Source organism: Barbatula barbatula (genome assembly GCF_947034865.1).
Source record: "Barbatula barbatula genome assembly, chromosome: 25".
Taxonomy (NCBI): domain Eukaryota; kingdom Metazoa; phylum Chordata; class Actinopteri; order Cypriniformes; family Nemacheilidae; genus Barbatula; species Barbatula barbatula.
In genome coordinates this window covers 17,602,331-17,625,541 of record NC_136788.1, presented here as the reverse complement: position 1 = coordinate 17,625,541, position 23,211 = coordinate 17,602,331, and the positions used below count along the sequence as shown (strand labels likewise).

Below are 23,211 nucleotides of genomic sequence, written 5' to 3'. Positions count from 1 at the left end.
CTGTACAAACTGTATATTTTATTCCCTAAACCTAAACACACGCACTCAATGATTCCATATTATATTCCATAAACTCATAGATCACATTTGTATCGATCGATAACGATATTGATATCATATGATTATGCTGCCAGCTTTGAGAGTATCCCAATAATGACCGAAGCAAAAAAGGAAACATTAATAATTTTTTAATACAATTTGTTAACAAAACAGACTAACAAATTTTGACTTTCTAACAGGTAGAATTCAATTAAACCAAGTCATTAATATGACCTTATTAGACATGCACTGTTGCAACACAAGAGGATATTACATCAGGACCATGAACGACATGAACTAGTTCATTCAATCTCATTTTGACTCGTTCAGTAAAGGGTGTGTTCATTCATTCATTCATTCATTCAGTACATTCATTCATTCATTCAGTACATTCAACCAATGAAAACGCTGGGTCACTGCTCACACTCGTACGCTATTGGTGAACCCCAATAAATCAAATCAAAACACATAAACATGCTTCAATCTTTTTAATGCTCCTCATTCATTTCATCACATCTGTAATGAGAGAAGTAAGTTTACTTTCGTTGGCACTTCCAGACATGTTTTCCTCCACGTGTTGACTTTTCTTTGCCATGTGCAGCATAAAATGGAGCATGATGTTTGACACGCATGGTAGAAATCTGTGTTGGTCGCGCTTTAATATATTATATTGCTCAGATGTTGTTTTTTGATTCAGGACAAACACAAATAGACTCGAGCAAATCAGAGCTGTAGACGAATAAGTGTTTGATGAGAAGTCTACAGTTTGTTCATTTTGAAAATCTTTGACTTTACTCCGAGAGAATCCCATCACCGTCCGCTGTATAACTCGGCCCATCACTTGACTTTAGTCCTCTTCTCTTTATCTTAAACCCTTTTTCACCGTCCCGTCGTGCTCAGTCGCTGGGAAAATCAAGCTTGCTTCAGAACGGCACAGAGAGGCGCTCGAGCGAGTCTTTACACACAGTTCTGTTTCTCTTGAGATAAAATGACCCTTATTTTTAAAGTGTGTGAGGAGAATGTGAATGTCTCTTCTCTTCTTCATATAGCAGTGGTGTCAGGATCACACGTTTAACCTTTATCAATCCGAGTCCATTAATTCAATGATTTATTTGTAGAATTTGGGAGTCAACCTCTTTTACAAGCAGTTCTGGTTAAAGAAAAATCCCATCAGCTACACGTGATGCGCAGTAAAATCACAGTAAACACATGACCTGTCTGAACCGTTTCGACACATTTTAAATGTATAATAACCAAGAAACAACTAATAACAGATAAAATTACAACTTTGTTGTTTCAATAACAAAGTAGTATATTATAGAAATTATAACATATTGTTAATATATCATGTTGTATTAGCTATAATGTTGTACATGTTAATACTGTATTTTAATATACATAATCTAATAATGTATTTAATAATAATTTTGTATGTTCAAAAACGTTTTAGGATATAGAAATGTTCCTACAGTTTACCAAAGTGATCCAATAAAAAGATGTATATTGGCTAGGTGAGAACAGACATAAATGTCAAAGTTAATTACATTTATGTAGAATTGTGTCTGTAGTTGATCGGTAAAATACCCTTAATGCATAATGACCATCATCTGCACATAATGACACTTTAAATGACCCACATTTTCTGCATTTTTACAGGAAAAATCTGTAAATTATTACTTAATTACATTTTTGGAACAATAAAAATACTATACATTTCTTAAAAACATAATAATTCAGTAATATAAAATTATATATCCCTATAAAGTTTGATTTAAATTCTGCATCACAGAACTCATGTGGCCCTACAGAAGCTGATCTGAACTCTCTACACACACAGTCTTCGTTGTGTTCTGATGGCAAATGTGCGTCTGTGTTTAATGAAAGTGTTTGCTCACTTTACTGGTGTCCACAGCCCGTCAGGTGTCGTCATGCTCTGGATTCTATTGGTCATCTGGGATCACCATAGCGACGGCTGAAGTGTTGACGCGTGTGTGTTAGTGTGTGTGCCCGCGTGTGTTATTGTGCGCATGTGTCTGTTAGTGTGTGCGCACACATGTGTTATTGTGTGCTCCTGTCTGTAAGTGTGTGGGTGTGTTATTGTGCATACCTGTATGTGTGTGTGTGTTATTGTGCACACATGTGTTATTGTGTGCTCCTGTCTGTAAGTGTGTGGGTGTGTTATTGTGCATACCTGTATGTGTGTGTGTGTTATTGTGCACACATGTGTTATTGTGTGCTCCTGTCTGTAAGTGTGTGGGTGTGTTATTGTGCATACCTGTATGTGTGTGTGTGTTATTGTGCACACATGTGTTATTGTGTGCTCCTGTCTGTAAGTGTGTGGGTGTGTTATTGTGCATACCTGTATGTGTGTGTGTGTTATTGTGCACACATGTGTTATTGTGTGCTCCTGTCTGTAAGTGTGTGGGTGTGTTATTGTGCATACCTGTATGTGTGTGTGTGTTATTGTGCACACATGTGTTATTGTGTGCTCCTGTCTGTAAGTGTGTGGGTGTGTTATTGTGCATACCTGTATGTGTGTGTGTGTTATTGTGCACACATGTGTTATTGTGTGCTCCTGTCTGTAAGTGTGTGAGTGTGTTATTGTGCATACCTGTATGTGTGTGTGTGTTATTGTGCACACATGTGTTGTTGTGTGCTCCTGCCTGTAAGTGTGTGTGTGTGTTATTGTGCATACCTGTATGTGTGTGTGTGTTATTGTGCACACATGTGTTATTGTGTGCTCCTGCCTGTAAGTGTGTGTGTGTGTTATTGTGCATACCTGTATGTGTGTGTGTGTTATTGTGCACACATGTGTTATTGTGTGCTCCTGTCTGTAAGTGTGTGGGTGTGTTATTGTGCATACCTGTATGTGTGTGTGTGTTATTGTGCACACATGTGTTATTGTGTGCTCCTGTCTGTAAGTGTGTGAGTGTGTTATTGTGCATACCTGTATGTGTGTGTGTGTTATTGTGCACACATGTGTTATTGTGTGCTCCTGTCTGTAAGTGTGTGGGTGTGTTATTGTGCATACCTGTATGTGTGTGTGTGTTATTGTGCACACATGTGTTATTGTGTGCTCCTGCCTGTAAGTGTGTGTGTGTGTTATTGTGCATACCTGTATGTGTGTGTGTGTTATTGTGCACACATGTGTTGTTGTGTGCTCCTGTCTGTAAGTGTGTGGGTGTGTTATTGTGCATACCTGTATGTGTGTGTGTGTTATTGTGCACACATGTCTGTTAGTGTGCGTGTGTGTTATTGTGCACACATGTCTTTTAGTGTGTGTGTGTGTTATTGTGCAAACATGTGTTATTGTGCACACATGTCTGTTAGTGTGTGTGTGTGTGTGTGTGTGTGTGTTGTGCACATTTATGTTAGTGTGTGTGTGTGTGTGTGTTATTGTGCACACATGTGTTATTGTGTGCTCCTGTCTGTAAGTGTGTGTGTGTGTGTTATTGTGCATACCTGTATGTGTGTGTGTGTTATTGTGCACACATGTCTGTTAGTGTGCGTGTGTGTTATTGTGCACACATGTCTGTTAGTGTGTGTGTGTGTTATTGTGCACACATGTCTGTTAGTGTGCGTGTGTGTTATTGTGCACACATGTCTGTTAGTGTGCGTGTGTGTTATTGTGCACACATGTCTGTTAGTGTGTGTGTGTGTTATTGTGCAAACATGTGTTATTGTGCACACATGTCTGTTAGTGTGTGTGTGTGTGTGTGTGTGTGTGTGTGTGTGTTGTGCACATTTCTGTTAGTGTGCGTGTGTGTGTGTTATTGTGCACACATGTGTTATTGTGTGCTCCTGTCTGTAAGTGTGTGTGTGTGTTATTGTGCATACCTGTATGTGTGTGTGTGTTATTGTGCACACATGTCTGTTAGTGTGCGTGTGTGTTATTGTGCACACATGTCTGTTAGTGTGTGTGTGTGTGTTATTGTGCAAACATGTGTTATTTTGCACACATGTCTGTTAGTGTGTGTGTGTGTGTGTGTGTGTGTGTGTGTGTGTTGTGCACATTTCTGTTAGTGTGCGTGTGTTATTGTGCACACATGTCTGTTAGTGTGCGTGTGTGTTATTGTGCACACATGTCTGTTAGTGTGCGTGTGTGTGTGTGTGTGTTATTGTGCACACATGTCTGTTAGTGTGTGTGTGTGTGTGTGTTGTGCACATTTCTGTTAGTGTGCGTGTGTTATTGTGCACACATGTCTGTTAGTGTGCGTGTGTGTTATTGTGCACACATGTCTGTTAGTGTGCGTGTGTGTGTGTGTGTGTTATTGTGCACACATGTCTGTTAGTGTGTGTGTGTGTGTGTTATTGTGCACACATGTCTGTTAGTGTTCGTGTGTGTTATTGTGCACACATGTCTGTTAGTGTGCGTGTGTGTTATTGTGCACACATGTCTGTTAGTGTGCGTGTGTGTTATTGTGCACACATGTCTGTTAGTGTGCGTGTGTGTGTTATTGTGCACACATGTCTGTTAGTGTGTGTGTGTGTGTGTGTGTGTGTGTGTGTGTGTGTGTGTGTGTTATTGTGCACATGTCTGTTAGTGTGCGTGTGTGTGTGTTATTGTGCACACATGTCTGTTAGTGTTAGTGTGCGTGTGTGTGTGTTATTGTGCACACATGTCTGTTAGTGTGCGTGTGTGTGTGTTATTGTGCACACATGTCTGTTAGTGTGCGTGTGTGTTATTGTGCACACATGTCTGTTAGTGTGCGTGTGTGTTATTGTGCACACATGTCTGTTAGTGTGCGTGTGTGTTATTGTGCACACATGTCTGTTAGTGTGCATGTGTGTTATTGTGCACACATGTCTGTTAGTGTGCGTGTGTGTGTTATTGTGCACACATGTCTGTTAGTGTGTGTGTGTGTGTGTGTGTGTGTGTGTGTGTTATTGTGCACACATGTCTGTTAGTGTGCGTGTGTGTTATTGTGCACACATGTCTGTTAGTGTGCGTGTGTGTTATTGTGCACACATTTCTGTTAGTGTGCGTGTGTTATTGTGCACACATGTCTGTTAGTGTGCGTGTGTGTTATTGTGCACACATTTCTGTTAGTGTGCGTGTGTTATTGTGCACACATGTCTGTTAGTGTGTGTGTGTGTGTGTGTGTGTGCGTGTGTGTTATTGTGCACACATGTCTGTTAGTGTGCGTGTGTGTTATTGTGCACACATGTCTGTTAGTGTGCGTGTGTGTTATTGTGCACACATTTCTGTTAGTGTGCGTGTGTTATTGTGCACACATGTCTGTTAGTGTGCGTGTGTGTTATTGTGCACACATGTCTGTTAGTGTGCGTGTGTGTGTGTGTGTGTTATTGTGCACACATGTCTGTTAGTGTGTGTGTGTGTGTGTTATTGTGCACACATGTCTGTTAGTGTTCGTGTGTGTTATTGTGCACACATGTCTGTTAGTGTGCGTGTGTGTTATTGTGCACACATGTCTGTTAGTGTGCGTGTGTGTTATTGTGCACACATGTCTGTTAGTGTGCGTGTGTGTGTTATTGTGCACACATGTCTGTTAGTGTGTGTGTGTGTGTGTGTGTGTGTGTGTGTGTTATTGTGCACATGTCTGTTAGTGTGCGTGTGTGTGTGTTATTGTGCACACATGTCTGTTAGTGTTAGTGTGCGTGTGTGTGTGTTATTGTGCACACATGTCTGTTAGTGTGCGTGTGTGTGTGTTATTGTGCACACATGTCTGTTAGTGTGCGTGTGTGTTATTGTGCACACATGTCTGTTAGTGTGCGTGTGTGTTATTGTGCACACATGTCTGTTAGTGTGCGTGTGTGTTATTGTGCACACATGTCTGTTAGTGTGCATGTGTGTTATTGTGCACACATGTCTGTTAGTGTGTGTGTGTGTTATTGTGCACACATGTCTGTTAGTGTGCGTGTGTGTGTGTTATTGTGCACACATGTCTGTTAGTGTGCGTGTGTGTGTTATTGTGCACACATGTCTGTTAGTGTGTGTGTGTGTTATTGTGCACACATGTCTGTTAGTGTGCGTGTGTGTGTGTTATTGTGCACACATGTCTGTTAGTGTGCATGTGTGTTATTGTGCACACATGTCTGTTAGTGTGCGTGTGTGTTATTGTGCACACATGTCTGTTATTGTGCGTGTGTGTGTGTGTGTGTGTGTAGGAGCTCTTAAAAATGTTCTGGCAGGTCCACATCTCTGGCAGTCATATGGAGTGTCTCGCTTTAGAGAGAGAGAGAGAGAGAGTGTGTGTTTTCTCTAAATGAGTCTGTGCCCTCTCGCTCGCCCCGTGTGACTAAAGCGGTTGCATTTTCACAGTGGACAGTGTTTGTTTACACTCGCTATTTTCTCACGTTCCTGGCGAGGATCTCAGAGGATCAGATCTCTGGTTGAGGAAATGTTTTGAATTCAATAAATTTGGCACTAATAGAATCCCTCTGAGGGGCACGACCCCACCGTGTTGCTGTCATGACAACGCCCCACCTTCATGTCTATTTGCTTTGTTATGCTGCGCAAATCTAACTCTTTTCCACATCTTTCATCTGCATCAGTCATTCAATAAACATTTTACCCGAACCATCCATTCACATTAACACTTAACGCTCTTCTACGTACCTGGAGTCTGATAAACGGTGTCAAACTAAATCAAAACATCGTTGATTTGCTGTAATAGAGTCAAGTCAAGTCAAGTCAGCTTTATTTATATAGCGCTTTTTACAATTTTCATTGTTACAAAGCAGCTGTACAAGAAAAAATGATTGTGGTGAGGAAGGCGGGACGAGAGCCGTGACGCGGGGCCGGTGGCGTGAGTGATAAGTGCAAGCAGCTGTGCGCGCAACGGTCCCGCATCTTATCACGGAGGAGATTGGGAGCTTAAAAGGATGTTCGGCAGGACTGTTGACGAGAGAGGACCGGGCCCACACAGTATTTAATTAAATAAACAATAAACACTGACGTAACTGACCGACAGCCACCTCACGGTAGACTGCCGGCCATAAAACATACACAAACTAAACACAGTTTCGGGCCCGGTCCTCTCTCGTCAGCAGTCCTGCCGAACATCCTTTTAAGCTCCCAATCTCCTCCGTGATAAGATGCGGGACCGGTGCGCGCACAGCTGCTTCCACTTATCACTCACGCCACCGGCCCCGCGTCACGGCTCTCGTCCCGCCTTCCTCACCACAATGACTATAAGTAAAACATAAAAGGTTATGTAATTCAAAGCACAGGTCAAATATCAGACACACAATTAATTCCTATATGCAGTGTTAATTAAATAAGACTACCAAATTCTAGCAGCCCCCCCGGCCAGGCAAACAGTGCAAAACAGTATGAAAACGGTGGCGAGGAACCCAAAACTCCATTGGAGGAGAAAAAAAACCTCGGAGGGAAACCAGGCCTAACCAGGGGATTCCAGTTCCCCTCTGGCAAAAACTGCAGCCTCTGCACAAGCTCGACAGTGCGCGCACAACAAGGCAAAATAAAAAAGTTAGATTTAAAATTATCATTAATAATCTAATAGTGGCTGAAGTTTTGTAGGGACGTCACTTCCTTCGTCCAGCATTTGTCAGGTCTAGGAATGGATTGCGCCCTGCCCGCTCCGCTCTTGTAACCTTGGAACAATGAGACAAGACTGGCTGAGAGTAGAGTACTGTTCTGCACTCTTTGATGCAACAAATGCATCAGTTGTTATTGGAAGTGTCCCTGGTTCCGGTTGATCTAACTAGTGCAGCCTAGATCTTTGAAATATATATATTATGATAATGTAGTGTATGCAAGATTAAAAAGATGCGTCTTTAGTCTAGATTTAAACTGACAGAGTGTGTCCGCCTCCCGGACATTGCAGGGAAGACTGTTCCAAAGTTTAGGCGCTAGATAAGAAAATGATCTGCCGCCTGCACTTGATTTTGAAATTCTAGGTATTACCAACTGACCGGACGCCTGAGAGCGTAGTGCACGTGATGGACTGTAATACGTGAGAAGTTCTCTCAAGTAGTGAGGAGCTAAACCATGCAAGGCTTTATAGGTAATAAGCAAGATTTTAAAATTTATGCGATGCTTTATAGGTAACCAGTGCAAGGTTGACAGAACCGGGCTAATATGCTCATACTTTTTTGTACGTGTAAGAACTCGAGCTGCCGCATTTTGGACCAGTTGGAGTTTTTGTAATAGGCCTGCAGGGCAACCACCTAATAGTGCATTACAGTAATCTAGTCTTGATGTCATAAAGGCATGAATAAGCTTCTCCGCATCTGATGATGACAGCATATGACGTGATTTAGATATATTTTTAAGATGGAAAAACGCAATCTTACAGGTGTTGGCGACCTGGTTCTCAAATGACAGAGTACTATCGAATATAAAGCCAAGATTCTTAGCTGAAGATGGGCGTTTTATGGAACATCCATCAATAGTTAAGCAGTATTCTTGTTTGTTACGTAGGGCGGTTTTCGGTCCGATAAGTAACACTTCAGTTTTGTCCGAGTTCAGTAATAAAAAATTGCTACTCATCCACTTTTTCCACTAATACAGAATGATGGTATTTATAGAAAAGCTGTTTCTTACTTGTTTCGCCTCATTATTCGCATGTACGTGACAGTCAAACAAGATAGAGATTGATGTGACCATTAAGAACTTGAACACCGATGGTCTGACAGCGAGAGAAGTTGTTTTTTCTTTGACTCAATGTGAGTTCATTTCTCGCTCTACACCTTTGTGAACACAGTGTCCTTACAGATGTTTGGGTCTTCCTGGTACTTCTCTGTTCATCACACATCTTTCTCTTGTCTTTTTCTCATTTTCTCGTCTCCAGCCGCAGTGCAGTATTAATACATCAGCTGTGTTCTTCAGGTTCTCTGTCCAGAGACTCTCAGCAATATCAACAGAGAGCTTGTGTGCATATTAATAAGAAAATCATGATGTGTCACTTCTGTGATGCTGGACTGAACCGTGTTTGCTTGAAAGTGCAAAAGTCTACTTTTCTTTCTTGTATAGTCGCTCCGTAGAGCTGTTGAATATCAGTGTTTTTACAAAGCGTTGTGATGCAGATGTGACCTATTCTGCATTGATGCATAAAAACAAACAATGAGTTATTGAAACCCGTGTCCGTGAGAGGTGTTTTTAAGGGCCGATGACAGAGATACCAGAGAGAGAGAGAGAGAGAGAGAGAGAGTTTTTTAGTTATGGGCTTTATAAAATGAATGTGTGCGCGGGTCGGACGGGGTCTCTGTACTTCTGTAAATTAATCCAGATGACGGTTAATCTGAACTCATCACGGTGCGTCTGTAAAGTCTATAATCTCAGTATCATGTGAGATTTATCTGATATCATACGGCTCATGTCATTGAGACATCATACCGGATTAACCCTGACGGTTTATGTCCATATGTGTGCTGATGCCTTCAGTCTGTGTCACAGAAACAACACGAGTCCTTTGAGTTTTAAACAGAGATCACATGACATCACATCGCTCTTGTGTTGACCCTGCAGACTGGCTGCTCATCTGTTTAACACTGATCTGGAGTCAGACCCTCAGACTCTCTTCAGTTGATTTATAGTCTCTGCACTTCTGCAGGCAGTGATGTATGTGTGTCACTGTGTTCTTAATCTCTCCTATACAGCACTAAACACACACACACACACACAGAGATAGAGACTGATGTGTGATTGTCTACAGCTCATGAACTGAACATGTTATCATCTGTGTGGAGTTTTCTCTCTAAAGACACCACATCACGTCTGTAGATACACAAATGCTCTTTTATAATCTTAATCTTAATCTCTACTCTTATACTCACAGATCATGTTGAAGTGTAAAACACAGTTTTTTGTTTATTGGTGATGTGTTTATTCTGTCTAAGCATGTTTAAGTGCAGCAGAAGATCTTGTGAAGCAGTTATTTGTCATTGTTCTTTTGTTGGGTGCAGATCATTGCAGCGTGACAGGTTTTTCTTTCGGCTCTTCTGTATGGAGTTCGTGGCATGAAGAATCAATTCTTCTATTGCTCGGCTCCCACGCTGTTTTGTGAACGACTCTTGACATGTTTTTTCGGTTTCAGGATTTTTTATTTTGGTAAAGAAAAACCTTTAGAGGGCTCGGAGAGTTCAGAGTTAATGTGTTTTTAAAGGAGTTTTTCTCAGTGCTTGCGTTTGTTTCAGAGCACAAATGTTTGAACTGAAGGTGGAAGAATCTAAAAAGGTTTTTCAAATTCAAGCATCATGTCTGGATGAGAGTTCTCTGGTCCGTCTCTCACTGTCAGACTTCACACTGTTGAGTTTTTGACATGTTTGGCTTTAATATTTTAATGTGATTAATGTTGAAGTCTTTGTCTGAGAGTTCTTCAATGGTGTCAATGGATCAGAAGTGATTTCCCCCTCCTGCTGATTCTTCAGTCCACCGTACCCACCCCTCCGGAAGCTTGTTCACATGATGAATGAAAGAATCAATCGGCCCATCATCACACATATAAACACTCCTTCTCCAGTTCTACAAGAACCTTCAAGTTAAGAATGAAATCGTTCTTTAAAGAACCTTTGACTGAAAACATCACTGTGGAATAAAGTGGTTAGAAGAACCCTTTATAAGACTGCGGCCCTGTGTCATGAAAACCGTCTGTTTCTGCTTAAAGATACAGCATGTTTAGCATTGTTTAAAAAAGTCACTTTATGTATTTGAAGGTATTACTTTGCTTTAATGATGGCGTATCATCTCATATTAATCTTGAGTGCCTATACAGTAGTATTGCATATGTCGTATCTTGGAAGAGTGTTTAGTTTGATCACATTTATAAAAGAGAGATACGGCTGCATGACTATTTCTGGAAAAACAGGAGCTGCTGGAGGCGGGACTAGTGGGGAGATGGAACTACAGCACGAGCACACAACACATCATCACATGAATCCCTTCGTGGTTTTTACATTATGCACGTTCACGCCGATGGCCAACAAAACATGACATATGACTTGGTTTAACTTACTGCGTGCAGTTCATGTCCGGCTTCTTTTATCCCTGGGACAGCTCCATCTATCAGTTTCAATTTCAAACCATCTCCAAATCCAGTATTAAATCCAGCGTTTATAAAACATCCATCACTGAAATGCAGAGAGCAAACAGACACACCTAAACATCACTATCGCAAGAGAAGCGAGCTGCAGCGCAGACTATCTTGACACAGTGCAGATAATCTTGATGGTAAGCAGGTGTTTCGTTGGTGGGCGGCTCTTTCTTCAACTTGCCATGCTTTCCTGGGAGAATGGCCAATAAAAGGAACAGGATACCTTTCACAACACAGTGATCCAGAATTATAATAAAACTTTCTGAAACAACAAGTGTGAGTGCTGGGGGAGAGTATCAAGTACAGAAATGCTACGTCATACGTCCAACTAGTTTTTTAACAAGTTGACCATGTTAAGCATGAGAAGCTAGCAGGTTCAACAGTGTAAAGAAGTCACAATGCATGACTTAGCATCTTTAAGGCCATAATAAAGAGTAGCTGGCTATAGGGTTGGGTACCAGACTCTGTACTTTAAAGGGCACCGGCTGAATTACGTCATACGTCATTAGAGACAGATGCATTGGAGCAGTGGAAACAGAATAAAAACACATGATGAGTGAGGCACTGGATTTACATCATGTTATTATTGTGTTATCAACATTATATGTAATTCTTTCTTTAACTCTGTTAAAAGTGTACAGTATATAAAAACCAATGATGCTGTTTAATATAGTTTTTGTGGACCATTTAGGTTTTATGTTAAATGATCACAATGCACAAATAAGTGATTATGTGTGTATTGAGGAAATAGAATAAGCTGGTAGTAATGATAATGCTCTAGTTGTTTATATTGTCTTTATTTCTTTTGTCCAGTGTGTAAAATGAGAGTAAAGTACAGAAAAAAGGTCCGGTTTGATACCGGCACCGGTTGAAATATTGAGCCGGCTAGATAGGTTTTTACTTATATAATTAGTTTGAAGTATTCTTGATATTTATATCGTGACATTGCATTACATAACATTAGTGTTAAGGTCTAAATATTATTCATATATCAGTCAAACATAGAACATGATTGTTGTGTTAAGTGTTATTTTAACACACATAAGCTTGAACTAATGGCCTGTTGTGTTATTCACATGTAATGTTTTTTGTAATCTTGATGATGGAAGTAAACGCTGAAGTTTGTTCAGTTAATGTTGTGTTTTATAGACTCTTCAGAGATGACGCTTCACATCCTTCATTGTATTGTGACTTTCACTCTTCTCTCAGCAACACAATCCCATAAGGCAACAGTTCCAGCAGCGTGTTATGGTCTGTTAGATGAGGAACGGAAATACTGTGTGACACTAACAGGATTCCTTCATTGTGTTGTGTAACTTTGTGTCTTTCCAACTTCCCTAAACCCCTGTTAGGTCATCTGTTTAGTGATTCAGTTTGTTTGAAGAGCTCTTGTCTTGCTGACTAAGTTGTGTTTTTCCTCTGTGTGTGTTTGTGTGTGTGGATTAGGATGGAAACTGAAGCTTTTATGAGGAGTTAGTGATGAGCATGTTGTTGTTGTGTGTGTGTGTGAGAGATGATTCTTTTGTCATTTCCTTTAGAATTAAAGATCTCAAACAGCTTGTTTGTGCTACGGTACGTTGGTGTCTTGTAAACGTAATTGTTTTCTCAGAACGCCACTGGTGCAGATAATTGCTCATTATCTCAATCTGAAATGACAGAACATTGTAATGTTCATTTAATTATACATCACAAGAAACTTCACGCAATTATGTCAGTTTATAACTTCCTCAGAGTTATTTTTGTTCATGACCCATGAATCCTCTAGAATGAGAAGGGTTTAGCGAACAAAAGACTGATGATATTAAAGAAAACCCTGACAGTGTATCTCAATCTTGAATAATGAATGACCTGTAAAAGTCTTTGTGGTCTGTGTTGTCAGGTGCTGGGATTCAGCGCTTCACCTCGTTCAAGTTCTCCGTGGAACCCGTGGACACGTTGGCAGTACGAGGTCTCCCGGTGGTTCTGAACTGCTCTGCCGTCAGCGACGCTCTGGTCAGGGTGGAATGGAAGAAGGACGGAACCTTCCTGAATCTGGCAGCGGACGACCGGAGACGACAGCTGCCCGACGGCTCTCTCTTCATCAGTACTGTGGTTCACTCCAAACACAATAGACCTGATGAGGGCGTTTATCAGTGTGTCGCCACCATCCACGATCTGGGCACCATCAGCAGCCGAACGGCCAGACTCATGGTGGCAGGTATGAAAGAGATCTCTACTGGAGACTGCTCTGTGTGATCTCAGGTCAGCTGGTCATAGTTGGGTTTTACACCACACTGTGAATCTAGAGTTTGTGTGAACACATCGGCCTGTACTTCACAGTTTGATCAGAATGGAAATGATGTTTTCTTACTGGTGTTCACACCAAGCGCGGTAAACCGCTCTATTCCCGTGTAGTTGGACGCTTGAGCATTTTGAGATTACTTCACAACAGACGCAAATCCGCGTTATGGGAGGGGTTTTGCCAGGCGGCTTCAGTCTCGTTGTGAAATGGCTGACATGGACTTTGTTGAGACTTAGATTGTCCGACCTCCTCACTCCCTTTCTTCCAAGTAAGATCCTTTTTCGATAAAAGTGAGATCTATCGTACATCTCCGGGTATCCACATACAGCGACGATGATTTTGTCCTCCATTGTTGTTTCAGATTTCTGCTTCTGCTCGCTACGTCTTAATCACGTTTCTACTTGAGCAAACTCCTGATTGGTTAACGTGGCGTGAATATCCGCCAAAGTTCAAATTTTTCAACTCACATGCTCAATTCCCGCCGCAGAATGTCTATCGCGTCTTTGCAATGACTTAACATGTAAGTCACTCGCGCTTAAACGCTTCATTCGTGTCTGGTGTAATGCAGCATTAAAGACGGGTTTTACTTTTATTCACCTGCTGGTCTGATGATCCCAAACCACGGCGACTTTAAATCAAAGTAACTGTGAAACTGTATGTGGACAGTGTCATGAGAGTCTCAGGACATCATATTAACATCACTGATGTCTGTTAAAAATTAGATCTTTTGTGTAAGTATTGTGTTATGTTGAAATGTCATGTGTGTTTTTTTTAGTCATCATTATTTAAAGGTTTGATGTCACATTCTTCACATGCGTGAGTTCTCGTTCACTCAGGAATACCACTGACAGAAGAACATGACACAGAAACAGAAAGTTTCAGTTTGTCTCAAGTGTAGAGCAAGAGTTGTCACACATGTTTTCTGTTCGTGTCTCAGGTGTTCAGGGAAAACTCACCGTACAAATACACACCACTTCTCTTTTACATCTCTGTGTATGTGTGTGTTCTGTTAATGTCAGGCGTGTGCTGGGTTTTAATTCATCTACAGATAAATGAGTGCTGCCTCTGTGAAGGCCGTTGCTAGGGTGTGCACGGTGGTTGCCAGGGTGTGCTGGATGATTGCTAGGGTATGCTGCGGGGTTGCCAGATATTGATCAGCAGAGATTTCTAGATGTTGTCGATGTTGTTAGGGTAGAGTGTTCAGAGTGGATTTTGACACGTTGCTATGCAGTTGCTAAGGTGCACCCTCAAAAACTTGCACTGTAGGTGTTTTTGATGTTTGTACCACAAGCAGTTCCTGAACCAATTACAAACCACAGGTTACAACAGCTGTTCATACTCACAATGACTTCAGCACACCACACACACACACACGTCTGAATTTTTCATAGAACACACACACTCACACTTAAATGGCTTGTCTATATTTTCAGATGTAGCCGGCCGGCAGCGAGACTCCCCAGGGCCATTACACAGAGAGTTCAGACTTCTGTCTATAAAGAACACACACAGACACATGAGTCTCGAGAACACACAGACACACACTTGAGTCTTGACAAAACACACACACACACACACTTGAGTCTCGAGAACACACACACACACACACACACACACACTTGAGTCTTGACAACACAGACACACACACAGACACTCACTTGAGTTTTGACAACACACACAGAGACACACACACAGACACATGAGTCTCGAGAACACACAGACACTTGGGTCTCGACAACACACACACACACACACACTTGAGTCTTGACACAGACACACACACACACACACACACGCACACACACTTGAGTCTTGACAACACACACACACACACTTGAGTCTCGAGAACACACACACACTTGAGTCAGACACACACAGACACACACACACACACAGACACTCACTTGAGTTTTGACAACACACACAGAGACAAACACACACACACACACACACAGACAGACACTTGAGTTTTGACAACACACACACACACACACACACTTGAGTTTTGACAACACACACACACACAGACACACACTTGAGTTTTGACAACACACACACACACACACACACACAGACACACACTTGAGTGTTGACAACACACACAGAGACACACACACACACACACACACACACAGACACACACACACTTGAGTCTTGACAACACAGACACACACACAAACACACACTTGAGTTTTGACAACACAGACAGACACACACACACACACACACACACACACACACAGACACACACTTGAGTCTTGACAACACACACACACAGACACTCACTTGAGTTTTGACAACACACACAGAGACACACACACACACACACACACACACAAAGACACACACACAGTTGAGTCTTGACAACACACACACACACACACACACACACACACACACACACACAGACACACACTTGAGTGTTGACAACACACACAGAGACACACACACACACACACACAGACACACACACACTTGAGTCTTGACAACACAGACACACACACAGACACACACTTGAGTTTTGACAACACACACACACACACACACACACACACAGACACTCACTTGAGTTTTGACAACACACACAGAGACACACACACACACACACAGACACACACACACTTGAGTCTTGACAACACACACACACACACACACACACACACAGACACTCACTTGAGTTTTGACAACACAGACAGAGACACACACACACACACACAGACACACACTTGAGTCTTGACAACACACACACACACACACACAGACACACACTTGAGTTTCGACAGGTTTTGACAACACACACACACACATATTTAGTGTTGGTATTGCAAAGCTAGCCATTTACACAACTAGGAGGAATAAAATTGAACAGAAAGGAGAACAAGAACTTTTAACAGCTTTTAAGAAAATGGTAAAATCACGACTTGTAATTGAGTTAATGAGTAATTTGAATATCTTTGAAGTTGAGTGGTGCTGTAAAAATGTGCTGTGTTAATTAGTTGATAATGAACTGGTTATTTCAGAAGTGTTGATGTAATTTTTTTACTGTAATAAAAGGATATTCAAAATTCTCTCTCTCTCTCTCTCTCTCTCTCTCTCTCTCTCTCTCTCTCTCTCTCTCTCTCTCTCTGTCTATCTCTTTCACTCTCTTTCACTCTCTCTCTCTCTCTCTCTCTCTCTCTCTGTCTATCTCTTTCACTCTCTCTCTCTATCTCTGTGTCTGTCTTCTGGATGTGATTTTCTTTCTGAAACCGGCCGTTCGCTGTCCTTGTGTGTGTGTTTATACTCTTGTGTGTGTGTGTTTATACTATTGTGTGTGTGTGTGTGTGTGTGTTTATACTCTAGTGTGTGTGTGTGTGTTTATACTCTTATTTGTGTGTGTGCGTTTATACTCTAGTGTGTGTGTGTCTGTTTATACTCTAGTGTGTGTGTGTGTGTGTGTTTATACTATTGTGTGTGTGTGTGTGTGTTTATACTCTAGTGTGTGTGTGTGTGTTTATACTCTTGTGTGTGTGTGTTTATACTATTGTGTGTGTGTGTGTGTGTGTGTGTTTATACTCTTATTCGTGTGTGTGCGTTTATACTCTAGTGTGTGTGTGTCTGTTTATACTCTAGTGTGTGTGTGTGTGTGTGTGTGTTTATACTATTGTGTGTGTGTGTGTGTGTTTATACTCTAGTGTGTGTGTGTGTGTTTATACTCTTGTGTGTGTGTGTTTATACTATTGTGTGTGTGTGTGTGTGTGTTTATACTCTAGTGTGTGTGTGTGTGTTTATACTCTTATTTGTGTGTGTGTGTTTATACTCTTGTGTGTGTGTGTGTGTGTGTGTGTTTATACTCTTGTCGCTGTGTGCTCGCAGGACTGCCGCGGTTCCTCAGTCAGCCGGAGGGCGTGTCCGTTCGTGTGGGCGGGACAGAGATGTTGAACTGTGAGGTGACGGAGGAGCTGGCCCCGTTCACCCGCTGGGAGAAGAACGGTGGAGCTGTAGATGTGGACGGTCGGGTCACACGGCTGCCGGGCGGAGCTCTGGTCATCAGTAACGCCTCTCAAAGCGACGCCGGACTCTACCGCTGCATCATCGATGGTGTGGGAGCGGCTAAATCCAGCGAGGAGGCGGAGTTCCAGGTGTCATCAGGTAAATGATCTTCATCATTGTCAGTGTCAGTGTTCAGTGTCACACTTTACGGTCAAATTATGTTACAGACTCCGGTGTTGAGGAAAAACTGGAGATCCTCCAGGGTCCGGTTGCCGTGGCGAAGGTTGTCGGGGAGAACGTGTTGTTGCCATGTGTGATGAAAGGTCATCCTGTTCCGGTTATTCATTGGACGTTTAACGGGAGGCCGGTTGATGAAGGGTGAGTGTTTTCTCTCTCATCATCTACTGATCCAAACATGTTCTGTTTAACATTCAGTAGCGTGTGCTGAGGTGCACAGAGCCAAATCTTCTCCGGCTCTTTTTCAAGCTGTCAGCTGTCACTCGTTCAATAGCACATCAACTCTTCAGCGTTCAGTCGCACTTGCTTTTCTCCTGCGTGACTTGATGCACTAAACCGAACGTCATTGCCGTGAAACCCAATTCACGATCCTGCGCGAGCGTGTGTGTGTGGGGATGTGATGCTCTTATCTGTGGTGTTGTAAATATGGAGGAACGTTTTCAGCCGCCGTCATGAGTTGTGTATGAATAGTATAAGACGGACGTCGATTGGTTCAGCGCTGTCCCTTGTGTTGCTGTAAAGGACATCACATGCTTGTTATGAGCTGTCTCCATGCTTCTGTTCTCCCGCGCTGAGATTGAAGTTCATTTACTGTCAAAGAAGTGAAGGGTTTCTATCTGAAGGGTTAGAAGATGTGAAGGGTTTACAGTGTCTGATTATGGCAAACACAAACATCACGTTTATTCACATCAGACTTGAGAACAGTACAGAAACTCCATCATGTAAGTTGTTGAGAAAAGATGGGATATTTGAACAACCAGATTAAAAGAGATTTTTCCAGTGTACAGTTCATTTATTCTGTATATGAAGACGTGGTTTCAAAATGAGATAACCTTTGTATTAAATAATGTTTTTTTTATTTTGCGCTCCAATTAATATCAATCAAACTGCAGTTGGATTGTTTTGATTTAAGCCACAACAACTCAAAAAATAATACACAATAAAACATGATAACATCATAATAAGTGTTATCTCATTTTGCAAATATTTGAGTATCAGTATGGGTGTGATGTTCACACAGCTGATCTAAGATGATGAAGCGTGATGTGATTCATACACTAATCATGAGGTTTTGATGAGTTTGCTTTAAAATGCTGTTTGGAAAGAAAGGTTTTAAATCAAAGTGAAATGAAAGATGCTTCACACTGTACTGTCAGCTGAAACACACACAAATATTGTGTTTGAGGGGTTTTAATTTGAGAAGAATGTGAGGTTTTAACAAGAGAAAAGGGATTTTGTTGTGTGATATAAATGAACGTGACACACAGATGAATGAAACACTGATGATGGATTAGAAATACTTTGATTATTCATCATGTGTGATTTTGTGTTTGTGTTATATTAATATCTGCCTGACGGCTGTGTTCTGTTGGTTCACATTTATACATCTGATCAATGTCCTGCTGAAAATCAGTGAAACATTTATAAGAAGAGAAAAAAAATGATTTTATTAGCAATAGTTGATGAATGTTAGCAAACAACTGTAAACATGATCAGACCTGTTATTCTAGAATCTAGATGAACAGAGAAACTGATGATAGCAGTACTATCAGCAGGTTAGTGTTAGGGTTACACGCTTTAGCTTCTCTCTCTCTGTCTGTCTCTCTGTCTGTCTGTCTGTCTGTGTAACTATTGATTTTGCTGTGAGCTAATGGTAGATGATCTTTCTCTCTCAGAGGGTTGTGTTTTTTTGTTTATTGTGTGATATAGTATACATACAGTACATAAATCTCTAGATGTGTAAAAGCTTCAATGTCTTTTAAAGTTTCTGTACAGTTGCTGTAAGAAACACAGAAAAGGTAAAACATAGCACAGTGCATGAAGTTTATAGAACAAGCTAGATTATTCTAGCAAGTAATATCTAAAATCAGCAGTCTCCCTGTGAGCAAGCCATCACGGCCCCGTGGTGAGTAACCCAAACTCCAATGATAAATAAATGAACCTCTGGAGAAACCAGACTCAGCCGAGAGGACCAGTTCTCCTCTGACGTGTCCCAGCTGCACTCACTGACTTTGATTAGACGTTACTGAGGAATTGTTTATGAGAAATAGGGAGTGTAGCAGTTGTGATTTTGGAAAATTAATTTGTATATAACTATATCTGAGGCTCGAAAAACAACCAGAAAGAGTTTAAAGCACTGATTTATTGTCAATAAACAGAGTCATGTATCTGTATCTTAATAGAGATCACTGTTTGTTTACACATTAGATTAAAGGCTCACTTGTGTGGTGAGGTGCTCACATTGTGTATTTTCCCAATATTATTGTCAGCAGGACACTGACTAACCTCCCTTTAACAAAGACAAAGCGAATATTAAGGCATTATGCCAAGAGCATCCCATCAAATAATGATTTCTGTTCCTACAGAATAATGCAAAAAAGAGAAGGACTTTGTACAAGCTCTACCTCCTCACACAAAGGGACAGTTAGCGTGACCAGACCAGGCTAGTTTCTCAGCATAAGTTGCCATAGTAACTGAGTTCAAACTATTTTAAGTTTGCTTTATGAAACAGAAGCGACTGAGAATACGTCTGACTTAATGGAACAGCCCTCCACTCCATCACAAGGTCAGGATCTCCATCCCAAAAAGGAAAAAAGTCACTCTCCCGTACCTTCTCTGGATCTGTTCCACATTGGTGGAATGATCTACCAGCTGCTACAAGATCAGCAGACTCGGTTGCCATCTTTAAAAAACGCCTAAAAACGCACCTCTTCAGTCAACTCGTTTCTGAATGATTTATCCTAATTCTCTTCCCTTTCCTTCTTAAAAAAACAAAAACAAAACACTAACCTCACTATTCTTAGCTTTTTATACTGTGCTAGGCTTTAATGGACTAGTTTGATGCACTTATGTATTTTGTGGCCTATGTTGTTATAATTGCTTCCAATGTTTCCTCATCTGTAAGTCGCTTTGGATAAAAGCATCTGCTAAATGACTAAATGTAAATGTCTCTGAAACTAAAGAAATCTCAGGCCAAGTAACAAGCGACAGGTAACGCAGACGTTAATAGGTGGAGGGGAAGAACGCCAACAGTGAACAGAAGGAGGGGGATGATCTCTATTGATGAATATCGCCAAATCGTCCCATAAAACTCTTCACATATACTGAGGATATATGTGAAGCACTTGAGAGCAGAGAGAAACATCATGTCTACCCATCATGCAGTAGGGTTAGGGTTAGGGTTACACGCTTTAGCTTCTCTCTCTCTGTCTGTCTGTCTGTCTGTCTGTGTAACTATTGATTTTGCTGTGAGCTAATGGTAGATGATCTTTCTCTCTCAGAGGGTTGTGTTTGTAGAGAATGATTGAATGATAAGCAGTGTGAATGAAGGGACTGAGGATCTGTAAAGGATCTGTTATGATCCAGAACTGATGTGATGTGTGATGTCCTGATCGCTGCTCTTCTTCTGTTGACAGCAGTGAACGCCTCACTGTGATTGGTGGAGGCAGCCTGCAGATTGTTAACCTGACAGAAGAGGATGCTGGGATGTACAGCTGCCAGGCAGACGGAGACAACACCACCAATGAGATCCAGGCAGAACTCACAGTGCTGGGTTTGTATGATTGAATAACGTGTGTGTGTATGTGAAGCTTTATCTCTCTCTTATGATGTAATGTTGTTCACATCTTGAGTCCCAACACACATCAAGACGGAAGAGGGAGAAGTTCAAAGCTGTCTTTGTTTTTATTTACTTTTTCTGCTTTCATCTACTTTTGTTTATGAAAGCAAAGCAGAGCTTTCACAAATTTTAACTGAGAAATAATTTGACCAGAGTCACAGTGGACACAGTGTGTTTTCCTCTCTGTCTGAACTGAGCCATAGAAACGTGTGTGTGTGTGTGTGTGTGTGCGTATCTCTCTCAAATAAACAATATCATCATGTCGTAATGATGCTTTACACATTAAAGTCAAGCTGAACATGACACATTATCATGTAGCCGAATGTCCGATGTCCTTGATGTGCTTTCATCTGTTGTTATTATCACGTGTAGTGACTGTGAATGACAGATCTTCATTTGTTTTGCAGTTCCTCCACGCTTCCTCACAAGACCCTCCAACACTTACGCTCAAGAGTCTATGGACATCATCTTTGAGTGTGATGTCACGGGCTTACCGCCGCCCACCATCAGATGGATGAAAGACGGAGACACGGTCATCCCGAGCGATTATTTCAGAATAGTGGTAAAGCACACATGTCTGATGTTTTCTGTTAATGACATCATGACTGAATGTGTTTTGTGTCTGTCACACTTGTGTGAACACTGATATGATGATGTGTTTTGTTGTGTATGACTCTACAGGAGCAGCACAATCTGCAGGTTTTGGGTTTGGTGAAATCAGACGAGGGCTTTTATCAGTGTTTAACAGAGAATGATGCTGGAAACATTCAGGCCAGCGCACAGCTCATCATACTGGATATAGGTAAACGCACGCACGCACACACACGCACGCACACACACACACACACACGCACGCACGCACACACACACACACACACACGCACGCATGCACACACACACACACACACACTTGTGCTCGTATCAGCAACAGATCTGCATCAGTATCTGTGTGTTTATCTCTGATGTGTTTCTGGAGATGAGTCCACATGTACCTTTAATATTATTTCCCATCATTTAGTTTATTTATTACTGAATGTTTTACTTGTTACTCTGTGGTGATGTCATATTCAGCCCCGCCCACAGTGAAATCTTAGCATTGAAGGTAAATGTAAAGCATTTTCTTCAGGTTTTAGAGATCCAAACAGCACACGCTTTATTGACACTGATTGAAATAAATGTTTTGTATTTATTCTCAGTGTTTGTGTGCTCTCGATCAACACTGACGCAGGTGTGAATGAGTCAGTATAGATATAGAGGAGGTGTGAGATCTCAGTTTTTCGTCAGATTTCTTTTCATGATCACCTCATGCTCCGTGTTACATTAGCAGGCTCTCGGCGGCTGTGCCGTGTGTTTATCACTCTTCTCCACACAGGAAGCTTTCTTCCATCTTTCCACAGGAAGTGGCACACGCTCTCCACTCACTGATGATGACCCTGAGGTCATAAACATCACATCTATATATAACAGCACACGTGTGAATATATATGTGGGTTTGAGGTGGATAGCGGGTTGGGTTTCCTTTTCCTGACTGGCGTGCCGTAAGTGAGCTCTCCTGTGGTTACACGCACATCACACACACACACACGCACATCACACACGCACATCACACACACACACGCACATCATACACGCACATCACACACACATTACACACATCATACACGCACATCACACACACACACACGCACATCACACACACACACACACACACGCACATCATACACGCACATCACACACACACGCACATCATACACGCTCATCACACACATCACATCTCACACATCACACACGCACATCACACACAGACACATTACACACACACATCTCACACATCACACACATACATTACACACACACATCTCACACATCACACACATACATTACACACATCACATCTCACACATCACACACACATTACACACATCACATCTCACACATCACATCTCACACATCACATCTCACACATCACACACGCACATCACACACATCACATTTCACACATCACATCTCACACAAGCACATCTCACACATCACACACATCACAT

General features: G+C 41.6%; 1 protein-coding gene across 3 annotated transcripts in view; it reads left to right on the top strand.

Annotated features, from left to right (window-relative positions):
- Window positions 1–23,211, top strand: part of neo1b (neogenin 1b) — a 48,308-nt gene that overhangs the window by 6,990 nt on the left and 18,107 nt on the right. For 2 of the 3 annotated variants that reach the window (XM_079450759.1, XM_079450761.1), the window contains 6 exons: window positions 12,937–13,254; window positions 17,194–17,469; window positions 17,538–17,688; window positions 20,964–21,100; window positions 21,574–21,728; window positions 21,848–21,968. In XM_079450759.1, the coding sequence (XP_079306885.1) occupies window positions 12,937–13,254; window positions 17,194–17,469; window positions 17,538–17,688; window positions 20,964–21,100; window positions 21,574–21,728; window positions 21,848–21,968 (1,158 nt within the window). The remainder of the gene's footprint in view (window positions 1–12,936; window positions 13,255–17,193; window positions 17,470–17,537; window positions 17,689–20,963; window positions 21,101–21,573; window positions 21,729–21,847; window positions 21,969–23,211) is intronic. The other variant, XM_079450760.1, reaches the window with a different exon arrangement.